The sequence below is a fragment of the Hemiscyllium ocellatum genome, chromosome 7, assembly GCF_020745735.1.
Source record: "Hemiscyllium ocellatum isolate sHemOce1 chromosome 7, sHemOce1.pat.X.cur, whole genome shotgun sequence".
Lineage (NCBI taxonomy): Eukaryota > Metazoa > Chordata > Chondrichthyes > Orectolobiformes > Hemiscylliidae > Hemiscyllium > Hemiscyllium ocellatum.
Window position 1 is genome coordinate 12,100,362 of NC_083407.1, and position 20,022 is coordinate 12,120,383.

At 41.5% G+C, this 20,022-nt stretch overlaps 1 protein-coding gene across 1 annotated transcript in view; it reads left to right on the top strand.

The window, feature by feature from the left end:
• hacd2 (3-hydroxyacyl-CoA dehydratase 2) overlaps positions 1-20,022 on the top strand; it is a 41,538-nt gene that overhangs the window by 10,960 nt on the left and 10,556 nt on the right. The window contains exons 3-5 of the mRNA XM_060828271.1: positions 9,307-9,325; positions 14,185-14,273; positions 16,839-16,960. Coding sequence (XP_060684254.1) covers positions 9,307-9,325; positions 14,185-14,273; positions 16,839-16,960 — 230 coding nt within the window. The remainder of the gene's footprint in view (positions 1-9,306; positions 9,326-14,184; positions 14,274-16,838; positions 16,961-20,022) is intronic.

Genomic DNA, 20,022 nt, shown 5'->3' on the forward strand with positions numbered 1-20,022 from the left:
AAATTGTGCAGCCCTTAGTCAACGTATTTGTATCATCAGCTACAAAGCATCATGCATCGGAAGACTGGATAGTGGCTAATGTGCCATTTTAAGGTTGCAAGGAAGAGCGAGGGAACTATAGACTGGGGCGCCTAACATTAGTGGTGGCGGGTAAGTTGGAGGGGATTCGAGGTTACACCTCTGTCAAAAAACAAGGGCTGATTAGGTATAGTCAGCACTGAGGTTTATGAAGTAGAACAACATAGTTAACAAAAGTGTTTAAGGCTTTATAGTGAATAGAAGCGGTTAGTTCAAGGCTCAAAAGTCACACCTCCAATGTAGTACTCTCTCTGGTTTACTCTGTCACATTCTCATGAGTAGGAATTAAAAAATGAATAGAGAAATCAATGGCAGAAGAGGTGGTGCAATGTGCCACAAATCAGATTTTTGGATCATTGAGATCTCTCCTGGAGCAGGAAAACCCATCCCAAAGGGATGGTTTTCACCTGAACTGCCAAAAGTTGGCAGGATCCTAAGTAGCGCAAAAATAGAAAGACGGATGAAGATGGTGTGGAGTCAGAAAACAGTAAGTCTAAGAATCAGGTAACTCTCAAGAATTGAATTAATTTCATGCAAGGGGCCTTACAGGTAAGGCTAAACTCTGGGCATGTGTGGGAACATTGGACTGGGATATCATAGCTATCGCAGAAACTTGGCTGAGCGAAGGACATTACTGGCAGCTTAGTGTTCTGGGTTTTCCATCTTGTAGGAAGGATGGAAAAGGAGATGAGAGCAGAGGGAGTGCTGTTCTTGATTTAAGGAAAGCGTTTATTACTGTAGTTGGAGACAGTATTTCTGAGGGATCATCCTGGGTAGAAATAGAAATAAGGGCTGAAGAAGGGCTTATGCCCGAAACGTCGAATTTCCTGTTCCTTGGATGCTGCCTGACCTGCGCTTTTCCAGCAACACATTTTCAGCTCTGATCTCCAACATCTGCAGTCCTCACTTTCTCCTAGAAATAGAAATAAGAAAGGGATGATCACCTTGATGGGGTTGTACTATAGGTCTTCTAATAATCAGAGGGATATTGAGAAACAAATACAGAGAGAGGTCTCTGATATATGTACGAATAAGGTTGGAATAGTTGGGGGTGGGTTAATTTTCCAAACATTTACCCGGGCCGCCATCGTGTTAAAGGCTCGGATGGGGAGGAATTTGTTAAACGTGTTCAAAAAATTTTGATTATTGATTTATGTCAATACTCCTACTAGAAAAGGAGCAAAACCTGATCTCCTTTCAGGAAATAAGTGAAGTGTAAGAGGGACACTTTGTGACTAGTGATCATAATTCTGTTAATTTTTAAAATAGTTATGAGGCTAAGCCTTCCATTAAAAATTTAAGTTCTTAATTGGAGTCAAGAAAATTTTAATGGTATGAGACAAGAATTTTCAGAAGTTGGTTGGAGTAGATTGTTTGTTTGTTTGTTTGTTTGTTTGTAGGTAAAGGGACAGCTGACAAGTGGGAGACTTTCAAAAGTATGATAGAGTTCAGGGGCGCAATGGATGAATAACGATATTGACATTGTCTTCAAGAGTAAGAAAAGAATTATAGATGTAGAAAACTGGGATCAGATAACACTTAAGAATTCCCCAACACTTTGTATTCTAAGTGAAATCAGTAGGGCAAAGAGGGAATAGGAAATAGCTTTGGCAGATAAGGTTAAGGATAATCCAAAGAGTTCCTACAAGTATATTGAGAGCAGTACGTGAATGGGACCTCTTCAACACCGATTACCTCATTGATTTTTAACCTGAGGTGATGGGAGAGATAGTGAAAATTAACATGCAGTATTTACTGTGAAGAGAAAAGGAGGCCAGAGAACTTGGGGAAATTTTGATGTTGTGAAAACATTTCACATTACCAAAGAGGAGATGCTAGAGTTCTAAACACAAGTGGATAAATCTCTGGGACCTAGTAAAGTGTATTCTAGGATGCTGTGGCAAGTTACAGAAAAAATTGTGGGGCTCCAAACAAAAATATGTCACCTCTAATCGAGTGAGGTGTCAGAGGACTGAAGTGTTTTTAATATTTTTAAAAAAGGCTATAGGGAGAAGCCTAGGAACTAAAGATTTGTGCCTGATATCAGTGGTGGATAACTTGTTAGAGGTGATTCTGAAAGATAAGATTTACATGCATTTGGAAAGGCAAGGATTGATTCGGGATAATTAACGTGGTTGTGGGAGGGCAATGATGTCTCTCAAACTTGATTGTCGTTTTTGAGGAAGCAACCAAAAACATTGAGGGCAGCATGGTAGACATTTACGTGGACCTTTTACTAAAATCTTTGACCGGGTTCTGCATGGTAGATTAATTAGTAAAGTTAGATCACGTGGGATTCAGGTGAGCTTGCCAGCTGAATACAAAATTGGCTTGATGGTGGTGTAAGGTTTTAGGACTGGAGGCCTGTGATCAGTGGTATTCCATAGGAATTTGTTGCTGGTTCCACTTGTTTTTTTTTACATCGTTTTATCAGCTATTTGGATGAGAATTTATGAACTGTTAGTCAGTTTTGGATGACGCCAAAAATTGGTGTTATAGTGGACAGTGAAGAAGTTTATCCAAGAGTTCAATGGGATCTTGATCAACTGGACCAGTGGGCTGAGGAATGGCAAAGGGGGTTTAATTCTGATATGTGAATTGCATTTTGGTAAGATGAACAAGGGCAGGACTTGCACAGTTAATGGTAGGGCTCTGGGGAGTGTTATAGAACAAGGAGACCAAGGGGTGCTGGTTCCTTACGTCTCGTCACAAGTAGACAAGATGGTTAAGAAGGCATTGGCACATTTGCCTTCGTTTGTCAGAACACTGAGTATAAAAGCTGGGACATAATGTTACAGTTGTACAAGACATTGGTGAGGCTAACAATGGTTGAACAATAAATGTTCACTTTGCCAGTGATGCCCACATCCTACAAGTGAATAAAAACTGGACAAGACTAGAACATGAGGTTAGAGTTTGTAGTATATTTGCATATGTACAACTCTAGTTGCCTTGCTATAGGAATGATGTTATTAAACTGGGATGTTTTTTCCCCAGTTGACCTGGAGTCTACTCCAGTATTCAATTCAATATTGGCTTTTCTAATTGCAGCCTCAGATTTGCGTTCATTTCCATTCCCATAATTCTTAGTCCTTTGCTTGGAAAATTACTTAACTTGAATGAATTCCATGATTCACCTCTGGAGGAGAGAATTGCAAAAACGAATAAACATTTTTAGAAAAACTTGGCCTTTTTTTAAAATTCCCTTGTGGGATGTGGGTGTCACTGACGAGGCCAATATTTATTGCCCAATCCTAATTGTCTTTGAGAAGCTGGTGGCAGCCCAGCAACACTGAAGGAATGATGTTTTATTTCCAACTCAGGATGGTGAGTGGCATTGAGTAAAATCTCCAGGAGATGCTGGTGTTCCCACACTTCGTCTGCCTTTGTCCTTCTAGCTTCAAGTGGTCATGGTTTTGAAGGTGCTATCAAAGGATTGTTTGAATTTTATGGTACCCTTTATAACAGGGGTGGACAATTAATTCTTCCAAGGGGCTACATGAGAAACCTGGAGGGTCAAACCATCAATTAAGTTGAACATTAATTCTGCTCAGTATTAATTTTTGTCCCACTGTAAAAAGTACTAAATCATAGTTTTGCACTGATTCTTAGAATCAAAATAAAGATATTCTGTTACAATAAAAATGAAATTGTGGAGTAGGTCAAATAAAGAAGAAATAAACAGTAAGAATAATTTCAATTTCATTTTATTTTTAACATGTTAATCTCAAACCAATAATGAAAGGTTGTTTCATTAAGTATTACAGACCACTCTGCACAAAAAGTAATAAGTGCTTTTGATGTTTTTCAATTCATTTTACTTTTTAGTGAGAAAAATTCAGTCTGTTCTGGGCTTGAACAAGTGCACTGAAATCTGGTTGAATATCTGAGGTGGATATGCAAAGGACAGTTGAGAGGTGAACATCCGTGATGGAGGATCTGTATTTGGATTTGTTGAACTTCATCACTGAGAATATCTGTTCGCATATATAAGTAGATCCAAAGAGGACTAGAATCTTCTGAGCATGCCTCATGTGTGGAAAGTTCTCCTCTTTGCTCGTTTTTTTTTCCTCTTCGCTCAGTGAGACTGATCTAAAGTACTCTGCCAGAAGAGTGTCAGACTGCAGGTCACTGAGTTCAAGCTGAACATCACTAGGTGCATTCTCCACATTACACGTAAATGGGGAAAAAATCATGTGCATTTCATTCTCAACAATTTTTTAAAGTCTTGAAATCGCCTTGAAAATTCACCACGCAGTGCTGCTAATATAGATGAGTACCTGTGGAGGTGATCAGCTGAAGGTGTGGCTTCCTTCAAGTGGGTGAGAATGTTGTCCTCCATTTGGCTTGAGAAGCTGCAACTTTCTCAAAAGCCTTCAAGTTGTACATTTTAGGCACAATAAGGCCCTTGCACTGCAGTTTCACATTTAGTTCGTGCATAAATGCAGTCACATCAACCGCAAAACCAAGGTCTGCAATCCAGTCTGCATCTGAAAGCTGTGGAATGCCATTCCCTTTCTTCACACAGAAATCTTGAATCTCTTCTCCCAGGTCCCATACACTTTTCAGCATTTTGCCCAGGCTGAGGCTACCACACAGCTATCAGGTGGCTATGTCACAATGTTCAGTCTCATTTTCTCAAAGTGCAACAAACTGCCTGTGATTCAAAGCTCTTGCCCTGATGAAGTTACTATTTTAGTTACAACATCAACCACATGGTTAATTTTTAACACTGACTTACAACACTTCTTGATGTATAATACAATGCAAAAATACCAATTTCTGTTCAGGGTCAATTTCTGTCACTTTATCCTGCATTCTCTTTAAGAGTCCAACATTTTTTCGTATTAGATTTGGACAACCATCTGTTGTCACACCCATCAGTTTGTCCCATTTTAGTCCCAAAGTGTCCAAACATGCATTTACCTCCGTGAACAAATCATTACCAGTTGTTCCTTTCATTGGCTGCCAGCTCCTCCGTGATTTTAAAGTCCATAGTTGTCCCACATAAGAAGAGTAGTAGCTTTGCTGTGTCAAATATGTTATAGCTCTCATCCAAAGCCAAGGGGAAAAAGTCCAAGTTGACTGCTCTGCTGCAGCTGAAGCTCCAGATTTCTCGCGATGTTCCCAATCCTTCTCGTTACAGTGCGTCAGGAGAGAGGCATATTCTCAAAAGCCTCCTTTTTTTTTCCTGCATATTAGTTCTGTAGAGTCCAACAAGCACTCCTTAATAAACTCTCCATCAGAAAACAGTTTATGGTTTTTGGAGATTTTGTGGGATATGACATAACTTGTCTTGACAGCTGCATCTCTGGATATGTGAAGTTTAGTAAAAAGTCTTTGGTTATGCAGCTTAGCTAGCAAAGCATCCGACTCTCTTGCCCGCTCTTGATCAGACAAGTTGTTGTACTTCTCGACGTGTTTGGTCACATAGTGGCGATTCAAATCATATTCCTTGAACACAGCGACCTGTGCACCACAAACCAAGCACACTGCTTTACCTCTGATTTCTGTAAGTAAATATCTAGCAGTCCATGTCTCATTAAAAACGCAGCGTTCTGTATCAACCTTCCATTTTTTGGCGTGAGCTGACATTTTGAAGGCTAGCCAACAAGCATCACTTTTAGCTGTTCACACATGAACATACATGGACATGTGCATCTATACATAAATTTAAAAAAGCATCCTTTTCAAAACAAAAGCAACACAGTTGTATTGTGTGCATGGCGTAAATACTTTTTCATTTATGTTCTAATTTAAGATTGATGTCACGTGGGCTGGACAGGAATGACCAAAGGGCCGGATATGGCCTGTGGGCCATGAAATGTCCAAGTCTGCTTTATAACCTTGCAGAACAATGTGATTCATAGTCCAGAAAATACATCATTGGATTTTAGTCAACAGATCAAGCAGTATTTGTGGAGGAAGAAGGAATGGTCAACATTCCACCTCTGGACTGCTCATCCCAGGTGGAAAAGTGTAATATGTCCTGAGCACTTTTGTAAGCTCAAAGGTCAGACAGGAAGAGGTGGAAGATAGGCAGTACAGAACAGAAGGAGACATTTGGTTCACCAAGCATGTGCCAGAATAATCCAGTTAGCCAGTTCTGCATTGTCATTCTGAGTAATTGTTGAGTAGGAAACATTGCAGCCCAACTTGCACAGATCAAGGCCATACAGTTCAGAGAAAATTGATCATGTAATACGTTGAATACAGTTGGCTCTGCTATAATGAGCTTTTGTTTGTGAATTGGCTATAATGCAATTGAAGAATTTAAACCATTTGTAGAACATGAACCTTCCTTCCTTGTGTTGGCTAGAATGTGGTTCTGGTCCCATTGGTTTAAATGGTGCTGCTAATGTGGCTTTCTTAACATGGGATCATGTTATATCAGAACAGACTGTACTGGGAAGACCCATGCGTCAGGTGAAATCGGAAAAGGTGAACTGAGTTAAGGTTCCATGTAAACAATATCATCAGCACAAAAACAGTGAAGGTAACTGTCTTTGTAATATTTGAGTTTTGCACTCTGTTTGAAAGAAGAGTGGGCCCAAGATTCGTATTTAAAACTTGAATAAGAACAGTTAAAAAGACATGAGGACAGAGCTCACGGCAATGAGCTGCCAAATTAGATTAAGGGATAATCAGTGGAGATGCAGCTGCAGACATTTTAGTGAGAGAACACAATTCACTTCAAGCAAGAAGTCCAACGTTCTAGTTAAGCAAGGATGCTGGATCCAAAAAGTTTAAACCTTGTGCTTTTTAATTTGACACTAGGACAAGTAATAGGTCAGTCGATTGTACAGAATTTAAGTGACAGCAAAGAATGGCTAAGATTCATCGGAAATGAAAAGTAATAGTATGAGGGAAAGCTAGTCTGAAATATCTTAAAAATCAAAAATTGGTACAAATATTTTTACAAGATTTGACTATGTGAGCACTGGTCTTAAATAGTAAAGGAATCTGGAGAGTTAGGCACAGTAGGGAGCTGACACTTAAAGGAATCTTGCATTGGTCCTCACTATAAAAGATACAGGTAACATCCAAAGAAAACTGAATCGGGAAATGGAAAGGAGGGAAGACCTCAAAAAAAAAAGGACAGGGACACAAATGATCCTGAACAAATTCAGAGCTGCAGTCTGAAATATCCTCACTCTTAATGAACAGGCACAAATACCCAAATTAGCAGAAGTAGGCCATTTGGCCCCATGAGCCAGCTGTCATTCAATACAATGATAGCTGATCTGCTAGTGTTTTGAGTTCCACATTGGTTTTGAAATAGACAGCAGCGATTTTCCCCTGTGCCTAGCAAGACACTGTCTGCCTCCTTTTAAGATTCAATGACCTGTCATCACCTTCTGAGGCAGTTTCAAAGTGTCGCAACCCTCAAATTCCCCTTATCTCTGTAGCACCTTATCAAAAAAAAACAAAGGTTATTGTGGGAAATAAAAGTTAAAGGTGTGGTAATACTGCCGTGGATAGAATATTGACTGGCTAATAGGGCACAAACAGCATAAATAGATGTTCTTTGTGATTGGCAATATGTAACGAGCTGTCACAGGAACCAGTACTGGGACCTCTATTTTGCAATTTATAGAAATTATGAATGAGGAACCGAGGTATCGGTGCTAAATTTTCATTATGAAATGAAGGTAGGTAGCAGAATAAGTTGTGAATAGGGCACAGGGTTGCTTTATGATATATACAGGAGAAAGTGAGGACTGCAGATGCTAGAGACCAGAGTTGAAAAATGTGGTGCTGGAAAAACACAGCAGGCCAGGCAGCATCCGAGGAGCAGGAGAATCGACATTTTGGGCATAAGCCCTCCTTCAGGAATGTGATATATACAAGTTAGTATGGTTTGCTCTTGCTCTGAGAGCAACCCTGTGGACCTCTGCAGTATGGCTTCAATTTGGATGGATTTATAACCACCTGTGCTATGTGGCACAATCCTGGCTGAAAAAACGGGTATCTAGCCGAAAACCACTTCTAGATTTTGGCCTATTGAGGGCTTTTGAGTGCCTTTTGAATATTGTACAAGTCTTTGTGGCAATCATTCAGGTGACACTTGCCGTGAGGGAGCACAAGTCAATCCTGATTTGAGTTTGATTAAAAAGTCTGATTTTTGTTTGGGGGGGATGCAGTTGAATCTTACGCCCTTATATCACCAGTTTTTGTTTGTTTTTTGTGAAGGTCTTTACTAACTGGGATGAATTGGACTCTCGAGTAGACAGGGTAGTGAAGGTGTTTAGTGTGCTTGCGGTACACTTTTGAGTATAGGAGTCATGTTGCAGCTACGCAGGACATTGGTTAGTCCACGTTTGGAATTTTGTGTTCGGTTCTGGTCTCCCTGTTGTAGGAAAGATTTAAACTTGAAAGGGTTCAGAAAAGATTTAGAGATGTTGCCAGGGTTGGAGGATTTGAGCTAGAGGGAGAGGCTGAACAGGCTGGGGCTACTTTCCCTGGAGTGTCAGAAGCTGAGGGGTGACCAACACAGAACAATACAGTGCTGAACAGGCCCTTCAGCCCTCTGCACTGACCTGTGAACTAATCTAAGCCCAACCCCCTATATTGTTCCATCATCCATGTGCTTATCCAAGGACTGTGTTTAAATCTCTCTAATGTGGCTGAGTTAACTACATTGATAGGCAGGTATATTCCACAGCCTTGCCATGGAGTAAAGAATCTGCCTCTGGCATCTGTCTTATATCTATCACCCCTCAATTTGCAGCTGTGCCCCCTGAACAAGCCAGCATCGTCATCCTCCAAAAAAGACTCACTGTCCACCCTATCTAATGCTCTGATCATCTTGTATGTCTCTATTAAATCCCCTCTTAGCCTTCTCTAGAGAAATTAAGTCATGAGGGGTATGGATAGGGTACATAGCCAAGAATCTCTAACGTAGCTTGGAAATTTAATATTCCATCATGGGCTTTTGTGTGAGAATGACTTCCTGAATGGGATTTGGTGATTTTGTTTGACTCTTAACTGCCCTCTGAAGTGACAAGCCATTCCATTCAAGGGAAGCTAAGAATGGTCAGCAAGGGCTGGCCTTGTCATTGGCACACACATCCCATGACAGAAAAAGTGAGCAGTTTGATGAATGGGTTGTTTTGCAGTTTAGCAATAGAGCCTGCTGTCCTGTACATTTGAAGAGGAATTATACAAATAGCTGAAAGAATAGCAGCACCATGTTTAATATTTGACTTGTCTCCTTTTTTCTTTCAGATTCTTCATTGTGCTGTAGGTATGTATGCACCTCTTTTTCCCTTATTTTCTCTTTCCACCCTTCTCTCCCCCCCCCCGCCCCCCCCTCTCAAGGACAAGGTAACCATTTGATTTTTTTCTTTAAAAGTCCATCGTAAGTTAGTTTTACATATGGTGGACAGTGTTGCATGTTCATCAAACCCTCATGCATCAGATGGTATGTCTCTATCTTGATGAGCTAGTACATTTTTAAAACCCTGATTTAGGTAACCAACTGGAAGGATCAGGTTTATTGAATTATTGTTGGATCTCACTAGTGTTAAGACAGTAGGAAATTGGAGGGAAAGTAGGTCACTTGACCTGTCAACTGTTATTCAAGCAAACTATTGCCATTTACCCCCTCCGCCATCCAGAAATCTATCCATTTTCATCTTGAATATCCTCCAGTGATTAAGCTTCCACAGTTGTCTGTAGAGAATTCCAAATCTTCAGATGAAGTTTTATCTCATCTCAGTCTTCAATATCCTGGTTCATATTCGGAATGCCATCTGGTTCTCGAACTAGGCAAATATCCTCCCTGCATCTTTTTCCCAGTGTGGATTCTGTTCAGCAAGAAGCACCGGATATGATCCAACCTTTATCCTCACCAACAGATCACCACATACCCAATACATATGGAAACTAGGTCAAGCAAGGCTAAACATTACACCAACTCTGTGCCTCTCATCGCCACCTACTTCAGTGATTTAAATTCAACATTGCCAGTATTGAAGCAGTGCTTATTGGTCAGCTAGGTGAGGCTTCCAAATCAAGCTTGCTGCTTTAAGGTCCATTATGGCAAGTAATTACCGAGAGGATGGAGGAAACGTTTCAAGGATGTCCTCAAAGCCTCCCTAAATATATGCAACATCTCCAACTCTTGTCCAAGACACTCAGACAAGAGAAGAAACATCGATGAAGCTGCCAAACGTCTCGAACATCTCTAGACCCAGTTAGAAGCCAAGTGCATACTGTGAAAGGAGTGTGCAACCTCTGTGTCCCATTCACCTACCTCACCTGTGGCAGGGTGTGAAAATCCAAATTGGACTGTTTAGTCACGTTAGGAATTGCATCCCCAAAGTGGAAATAAGTCATCCTTGTTCGCAAGCAACTTCTGACGAAAGTCTTTCTTGGTTTCAATCAGATCATCTCTCATTCTTAGAAACTCCCTGCAGATACAGAACCAATTTCTTCAACCTCTAAGATAGTCCCACCATTCCAGGGTTAACCTCTATTTCACTCCAATGGCAAGTGTATCCTTCCCCCTTAAGAAAACCAAAGTTCAGGCTACAGGCATGGTCTCACCAGACTCTACACAGATACATCAAGACCTCATGTGCTGTAGTCCCTTGCAATGAAGGCCTTTCCAGTTACTTGCTGACCTACACGCTAGCTTTTAGTATGCTGTATTTCATATCTTTTTATTCTTTTTTGGATGAATAAGGGCATTCAGATCCCTTTGGACATCAACTCTCTCCAACCCTTTGACCTTTTTGAAGTAGGTGGATGTACCTACCAGAGAAGGTGCAAAACATGCCCTACTGTTGAGAAATAAGGCAGAGCAGGTGACTGGGGTGTCAGCGAAGGAGCACTTGGGGACCAACAACAATAATTCTTAGTTTTACAATAATGATGGAAAAGGATAGACCAGGTCTAAAAGTTGAAGTTCTAAATTGGAGGAAGGCCAATTTTGACGGTATTGGGCAAGAACCTTAAAGCTGATTGGGGGCAAATGTTCACAGGTAAAGGGGCAGCTGGAAAATGGGAAGTCTTCAGAAATGAGATAACAAGAATCCAGAGAAAGTATATTCCTGTTAGGGAATGCTGGATGGCTAAAGAAATTGAGGGTTTGGTTAAGAAAAAGAAGGAAGCATATGTCTGGTATAGACAGGATAGATCGAGTGAATCCTTAGAAGAGTATAAAGGAAGTAGGAATATACTTGAGAGGGAAATCAGGAGGGCAAAAAGGAGACATGAGATAACTTTGGCAAATAGAATTAAGGATAATCCAAAGGGTTTTTACAAATGTATTAAGGACAAAAGGGTAACTAGGGAGAGAATAGGGCCCCTCAAAGATCTGTAAGGCAGCCTATTTGTGAAGCTGCAGGAGATGGAGATGCTAAACAAGTATTTTGCATCAGTGTTTGTTGTGGAGAAGAACATGGAAGATACAGAATGAGGGGAAATAGATGGTAACGTCTTGAAAAATATCCATATTACAGAGGAGGAAGTGCTTTTTGTCTTGAAATCCATAACCATGGATAAATCCCCAGGACCTGATCAGGTGTACCCTGGAGCTCTGAGAAGCTAGGGAAGTGATTGCTGGGCCCCTTGTTGAGACATTTTGTATCATCAGTCACAGGTGAAGTGCTACAAGACTGGAGGTTGGCTACCGTGGTGCCACTGTTTAAGGGTAAGATAAAGCCAGAGAACTACAGACTGGTGAGCCTATCGTTGGGAGTGGGCAAGCTGCTGGAGGGAAAGAAAAAGACTGATTGGGGTAGTCAGCATGGCTTTGTGTGTGAAATCACATCTCATGAACTTGATTTGAGTTTTTTGAAGAAGTAACAGAGGATTGAGGGTAGAGCAATGGACATGATCTGTATGCACCTCGGTAATGAGTTTGACCAGGTTCCCCATGGGAGAATGATTGATTAGCAAGGTTAGATCTTGTGGGATAAAAGGAGAACTAGCCATTTGGATACAGAACTGGCTCAAAGGTAGAGGGTGATGGTAGTGGGATGCTTTTCAGACTGGAGGCCTGTGACCAGTGGAGTGCCACAAGGATCAGTGCAAGATTCACTACTTTGTCATTTATGTAAATGATTTGGATGTGAGCAAAAGAGGAATTGTTAGTATGTTTGTAGATGACCCCAAAATTGGAGGTGTAGTGGACAGCAAGGAAGGATCTTCCTGGGATAAGGATGCAAATACCAACACCTCATGATGCAGTGGGTTAACTCTTGTCACCTTTTCACCCATGAGCTGGATTTCAAATAGCATAACAAAATAGAGGGGCCACCTCTGAATCTTCAGGAAAAACAAACTACTGGTCCTCTGAATGAAGTTCCACAAGAGTGGGGACATGCGCAGCATTTCAGGTTTCCATGTTCACTCAGCCTGCAGGAGTAGCTAATTTGGAAAACTCCAACATTGCTCATGCAGAACTTTGAGAGCAGATGCAGTATCAAGTCTTCTATGTACCTGACCTTGGAGTATAAGATGCTGAGACTTGTTAATTAAAATGGAAAGTATTTAATTCCCTGTGCTAATGTCCTGAAATGCACTTTCTTTCAAGGTATAGAAAAAAAAACTTGATTCATGCAATTTTGCAAATCTTGAGGTAGTGGGTATGGCAGTAATGACACTGGCCTGATAATACAGAACCCCAGCTAATGTTCTCCGATGGATTCTAATTCCACCATGATGTATGTCTCAAACCTCTTTACTGATTGTAAACTCCTGTCCGGTTCACAAATATCTTTTTAGAGAAGGAAATCTGCCAACCTAAGTCTGGCCCACATGATTGCAGACCCACAGCAATGTTGTTAATTCTTAATGACTGAGTCTGAAATGGCTCAGCAAGCCATTCAGTTGTGAAATTACTACTTTAAAGAAAGAAATGAAACTAGATGATGACTTAGGTGCCAGAAACAGCAATGGCAAACCCTACCCTATTGACTCTGCAAAGTCCTCTGTGCTGATTTATCTGGAGAATTTTATCCCAAAGATAGGAGTGACTGCTGGACCACAGACTAATCAAATGATAGCACGATGATATTATCTGGAAAAGCTGTACTTCCCAGACTTTCTTTTTTTTTTCCCTACTTTGAATTCATTTCAAGGCTTGAAAGCTGTTGTGAACTCCAAGAATTAAAAGTTGGGCTGTGGGAACGGGTGCCTGTTGGAGAGAGAGCACTGTGACAACTGATTAGTTCCGGTGTGGCCATTACTTCACAGCTTGTGACCCACTTGTAGTCCTGATCCCAATCTGAAGTCATGTTGTTGTAGTATATGATTCTGTGGGTATGATGTCCCAGCAACCATTATCACCATCCTTGGATATGTATTGTCTTCTTGGCAGGACAGATCCACCAGAGGTTTGGTGGTTACAATCAGTAATCACTCTTGTGTTTTTGTCTGTCTCTGACAAATATTTGAAGGAGAAAATGTTTACTCAGTAATGGGGAAAGGGGCTAATGTTATCTAACATGGTTACCCTAATTCTAACAGTGGGTTGCAGGGATGATAGATGGAATGGTGCCTTTTGTTTATATTATTGTGTTTCTGACTGTAATCCAAACTAATATTAAGACATCTGGGGTAACCTTATGGGATATTCCCACAGGATTTGAGACCTCCAACCTTCAGGACAAGGTTGGAAAGGCCAGTATTTGTACTCATCGCTGTTTGCTCTTAAACTAAATAGGTCAGATCAGATTGAATGGCAGATTTCCCTCTTCCCAAAACATTAGTGAATCAGATTGTTGAATATCTGAGATTCAAGTTGACCATTACTGATACTAGTTTTTAAATTCCAGATATTTTAATTGAATTTGAGCTCCGCTAGCTGTTATGATGGGATTTGAATCCCTGTCCTCAGTGCGTTAATTTTTAATGGTTTTTTGATTACAATTATCACTCTGCCACCATCAAACGCACACTGTTGCCAGTTGTGCCCTTAGCTAGTGGGGTCCCTGTTCCTGCATCCTTCCTTATCTCTGACTAACTCGAGTGCTTTGAAATTTTTCGCATGCACCTTAGTTTGTGGTTCCGTTCGCTTTGTGCCCCTCTGAAGTGTCTTGGAGTGCTTCACTACCTCGTTAAACGAATTTTGTTAATGGGAATTGTGTTTCACAGGAATCGTTCCATCCTCTGTGGTCCTGACTGGGTTCCAGGTGATGTCGAGGGTATTTTTAACATGGGCAGTAACACACAGCGTCAAACAGGTAAGATGGGAAATGTGCAACCGATCACTTTCAGTGCATATTTGAAAGTCCCATTTTTCTGCTTTTTAAATATTTTAGCAATTTTCCTTTTTTTTTGTTTTTTCTATTGAAACAAAAATAGAAATAGTGATCAGTAATAGAAAACTTTCTGCACCGTCTCCTTCTCTGATATCCAGCTCTGTTGCAGCATCTTCATTACTTTTGCAGTTAATGAATCAGGTTGAGTGTTTTCTGAAGCATATACCCCAATCTAACATAGGATAGTGCATTATCCAGGCTTGTCTCAGAACAGTAGGGATTGTGTGGAAAGGAGGCACCTCTTGGGAGATTGTGTCCCTGTGCAGCTTTCAGAGTAAAGGAATAAGATAACTATGAATGGTCCTACCCCCTCGGCTGTATTTAAAAGACCCCTTGGCACACTTTCAACAAAGATCAAGTGTCTCTTCCAGAATTGCACAGAATCGACCCCACAACCAACACTGAAATACATATTTGCTGCCTGAGGTCTTGATGTTTATGCAAATTATAATAATTTGTTTCAATCCTGCAAAAAACAAACACTCAGTTGGCTATAAATCAGTTGCCATATTGTGAGGTTGTAGGTGCCATATTGTTCATCCAGACTCTCCCACAAGGCGCAAAGCAGCAAATGTCTCTCTCCCATTACCCTGCAACCACCCCCCAGCCCCCGGCCAATTGCTGTGATTATGATCATTTATGTTATATTTAATGCACGTTTTCTTTTGTCTCTAATTGCCTGCCTCTACAGCTATATACCTTGCATTAGGAGTCAGCCACGTAATGTCGGCTTGGAATCACAGCAGTCCTGTGAAGAATTTGAGTCCCTTTCTACCCCCTTTTCTTTCCTCAGTGCTGTTTTACATAGAAATATAGAAAGTAGGAGCAGGAGTAAAGTCGCAATGGGTCAAATGGATACAGTTCCTTCTGTACTGTAAACATGAAAACGTGGAAAATAGGAACAAGCCAGTCAGCCTTTCAAATCTGCTCTCCCGCTCAACATGATCATGGCTGAGCATCCAACTCCGTACCTTTGTTCTCATTTTATCCTCATGCTGTTTGCACCCGTTAATCATAATGACTACTCCTTGAAAACATTCAATGTTTTGGCCTTAACCACTTTCTGTAGCAGAGAATTCCACAGGCTCACCACTCTCTGGGTGAAGTCATTTCTCTTTGTTACATCAATTAGGATTAAAACAATATCTGTCAATTGTGACCCTGGATCTGGACTGGTCATTAGATCATCCTTCTTGCATTTGCTTTGTCTAATACTGTTTAGAATTTTATGGAGTCCTATAAGTTCTACCCTCTGTCTTCTAAACTCTTGTGAAATATAACTCTAAGCAACGCTTCCTGTAAGCTGTGTGTGTGCGCAGTACTCTAATGTTCTATGCACAGTGATCGACCAAAAAGAACCAGAGAGTGTTCCAATTCCAGCTGCCGATAATGCTGGACAAAGCAGAAAGACCTTGGTGGACAAATGAAACCTTTTTTCTTTGTCTACCCTCATTCTGTGGACATATTCACAAGATGCTGTCAATGTACCTTTTTTAATAAAGATCATAAATGTTTATTCGCAAAAGGGGGAAGAAATTACCTGTATTACAACTATACAAGAACTGTTTGAAAGTCCTATTCCCATAGCAGATAGAGAGATTCAACCTTTTCACTACAGCTGTTCAAACCTCAGTGAGACCTCACCCTGTCTCCGTGTTAAATCTCCTTGTTCAATCAGCACAGTTGTAATGTGTTTCCTTTCTCATCCCAACTCTGTTCATTGGCTCAGTGCTGTTTTTATTTGTTAATGGCCCTTTCCGAGACCCTTAAGTCTGATGTTCCACAGCTTTGTTTCTGGAGCTTTTTTCTGCTGACTTCACATGAACTCAAGACTATTGTTTTCACCCCATCCTGCAAATAACCTCTGCTGTTCTGGTCCAGTTCTCTTTGAATACACCTGTGTATTCTATGAATTCTTATGAATTGTTCGAACCTCCCTAGCAATGGGAGTCCATAACACCAACAATTTTTCCCTACTAATCCTTTTTAATGTCCTGAACTATTCACCTCCAGTGTTAAAGTTCTCATAATACAAACATAGAAATGCAAATAAACTGTAAAGCTAGACATCCTTGCTCCACTTTAGAATTCAAGATTTCAACCAATAATATCACCTTTTATGGAGTGATTTCTAATGTAATGATTAATGATCTGGAATGCAGTGCCTGAAAGGGTGTTGGAAGCAATTTCAATCTTTCAGAAGTGGACTGGATAAATATCAGGAAAGGTCGGTTAGGGGCGCAGTGTGAAGAAGGAAGTGCAGGGCCGAAAGGAAAGAGTAGGTGTTGAAATTATTGGGTAAATCTTTCTCCAATATCATAAATGACATTGTACAGACAATTCAGTTAAGTGTAAGGTCAGTGTCCTAACTGCCACACCACAGTTTAGTTTGTGCAAATGCTGTACAAAAATTGGGTAAATCTCCATCTTGGTGTGATGTTCTGCTACTAATGAAATTTTGATTGTTTTCTTTATCTGCCCCTCCAGGTGCAGAGTGAAGACAGCGTGCTCTTGTTTGTCACTGCGTGGACAATCACGGAGATCGTTCGCTATTCCTTTTACACCTTCAGCCTCCTGAACCATCTGCCCTATGTGATCAAATGGGCCAGGTAAGAAATGTCTCGTCCAAAGAGATACTGGCTTACTAATTCATTCCTCTTGTGCAGTAGGATGGAATATAAGCAGTTTGTGAAACTTTTTTTTTCTAGTATCTTTTTTGACCTTATCAATCATTGGACAATTAGCTCAGGCCACCTATTTTTTTTTCCCCCCTCTTTCCTCTTTGCCCAGTGGCTCCTGGTGGAAGTGTTTCAGTGATGACTGAATTGGTCCTGCGTATAATGCCCCCTTTAGTGAAATAGCCTGCTGACTGTCAAGTAGTCATACAAGATAAATGGCAAATAAGGACCAGCAGTTTTGAAAACTAATAAAAAAACTGTACATGGAGATCATGACGATGAATTCTCCTGTTGCTTTGATGGATAAGTGCTTAGCGCAGTTCCATATTAAGGTATAATATGGCCACCTACAAGGCACAAGTCAGCAGTGTCATAGAATACTCCCCATTTACCTGAATGTGTGCAGCTCAAACAACACTCTGAGCTGGGCACCCAATCCAACACCTTTTTTTTTTAAATATTTTACGTCCTTTGGATGTAGGTTTGCTCGCTTCACTGGGAGGTTAGTTTTCAGACATTTCGTCACCATACTAGGTAACATTCAGTGAGCCTCTGAATGAAACACTTGTGTAGCCTGCTTTCTATTTGTCTGGGTTTCCTTGGGTTGGTGACATTTCCTATGGTGATGTCCTTTCCTATTTTCTCAGGGGTGGTAAAGGGGATCCAAGTCTGTGTTTGAGTTCCAGCTGAAATGCCATGCTTCTAGGAATTCTCCGTGCATGTCTGTTTGGCTTGTCCTAGGATGGATGTTTTGTCGATGTGGTATCCTTCATGTGTACGTAAGGATACTAGTGAGAGTGGGTCATGGTGTTTTGTGGCTAGTTTTCCACCTGTTTGTTTAATGTAGTGTTTGTTACAGTTCTTGCAAGTACTTTGTAAATTACATGAGTTTTGTTATCTGTATAGGGTCTTTCAAGTTCATTAGCTGTTCTTTTAGCGTGTTGGTGGGTTTGTGGGCTACCATGACGCCATGGGGTCTGAGTATTCAGGTCTCCACCTGAGTTATCCCCTTGGATTTTGTTTTTCTCTTTTTACATGCTGATACCTTGCTGTGCATTTCCAGTTTGGTTTTCTTTACTTTGCAGCCTTTTGTGATTCATATGGAAAAGGTAGCTGTGGGGTGGAATTTTCCCACCATCTCTTTAATGACAATAAACTCTCGTCTGGTCAGCGAGAGATGCTGTAAGACAGCAGTTATTGTGCATGTGCGCGCATGACAGTGGAATTGCTTAACTTCTGGCCATTTGCGGTTTTGGTTTTGAAGAATGTAAAAGTATCTGCTGCCTTTTTAAAAACCGGCCATTGACTCCTATTGTTTGTTCATGTGGCAGCAGGCTAACTACTGAATGTTCCTGTTCTGCATGTGTTTTTGCTGTGTGGGGAAGTGATGTCAGTGAGGGATCCCAAAGTGTTCTTTCCCTTGGGTTGTTATATTTTGACTTTCTGTAACCCATTATAGAGCTTGTATTGCGTGAGCTGCTGCCCCCTGCCCCCTGCAAAGACTTGGCACTGGTCATTGTTTCAAAAGTTACTATGGCCACTCAACTGACATTTGCCATTTGCCTCTCCTCCACCGAGGCTTCCAGCCTCATTCCTTATTGAGTTTAGATTAGATTACTTACAGTGTGGAAACAGGCCCTTCGGCCCAACAAGTCCACACCGACCCGCCGCAGCGCAACCCACCCATACCCCTACATATACCCCTTACCTAACACTACGGGCAATTTAGCATGGCCAATTCACCTGACCCGCACATCTTTTTGGACTGTGGGAGGAAACCGGAGCACCCGGAGGAAACCCACGCAGACACGGGGAGAACGTGCAAACTCCACACAGTCAGTCGCCTGAGTCGGGAATCGAACCCAGGTCCCTGGCGCTGTGAGGCCGCAGTGCTAACCACTGTGCCACCGTGCCGCCGTTTAGATCACTTAGTGTGGAAACAGGCCCTTCGGCCCAACAAGTCCACACTGATCTTAAGAGCAACCCACCCAGACCCATTCCACTACATTTACCCCTTCACCTAATACTATGGGCAATTTAGCCTGGCCAACTTGCCTAACCTGTACATTTTTGCACTGTGGGAGGAAACCCACGCAGACACTGGGAGAATGTGCAAACTCCACACACAGTTGCCCGAGGTAGGAATTAAACCCGGGTCTCTGGCGCTATGAGGCAACAGTGCTAACCACTGTGCCACCGTGCTGCCCGTAGGGCTCCTGTCCGAAACGTTGATTTTCCTGCTCCTCTGATACTGCCTGACCTGCTGGGCTTTTCCACTTTGATCTTGATTCTACTTCACCCAGTCGCCATTCCCAAACTTCATAGGAACAGAATGGGAGGTGACCCCACCCCACATCAGCCAAAGTTTATGGGCCATTCACTTGGCTTTGCATGATTGCTGAGTGGAGATCCTGGAGCATGACACGTGCCTAACCAGCTTGTCTGAGTCACAAATAAAAGTTGTAGGACTTTGGTCTTTCTTAGCCACAGCCTCTTTGTGATGTTGGTGTGTCCTGGCAGCAGATAATGGGCACTATCCCCCTCAATCTCCTAAAGTTTCCTTTAAATATGTATTTTTTGTATTCAAGGTACTGCCATTCAGTCCAGCTGCACTGTATCAGTGTTTGTGCTTCTCAACCTTCACTTCTTGCATTGTTGTTTCAACATAGGAGTCATAGAGATGTAGTGCTCAGAAACAGACCTTTTGGTCCAACTAGTCCATGCTGACCAGACTTCCCCATGCATCTAGAATTTTCCAACATTTGTCCTATATCCCTCTTAACCCTTCATGTACCCATCCAGATGCCTTTTAAGTGTTGTAATTGTACCAGCTTCCACCACCTCTGGCAGCTCATTCCATACATGCACCATCTTCTGAGAAAGCTGCTCCTTTCTCCTTAAATCTATGCCCTCTAGTGCTGGACTTGCCCCCACTCCTGGGAAACACCTTACCTATTTACCCTATCCCCATTCTTCATGCTTATTATAAGCCT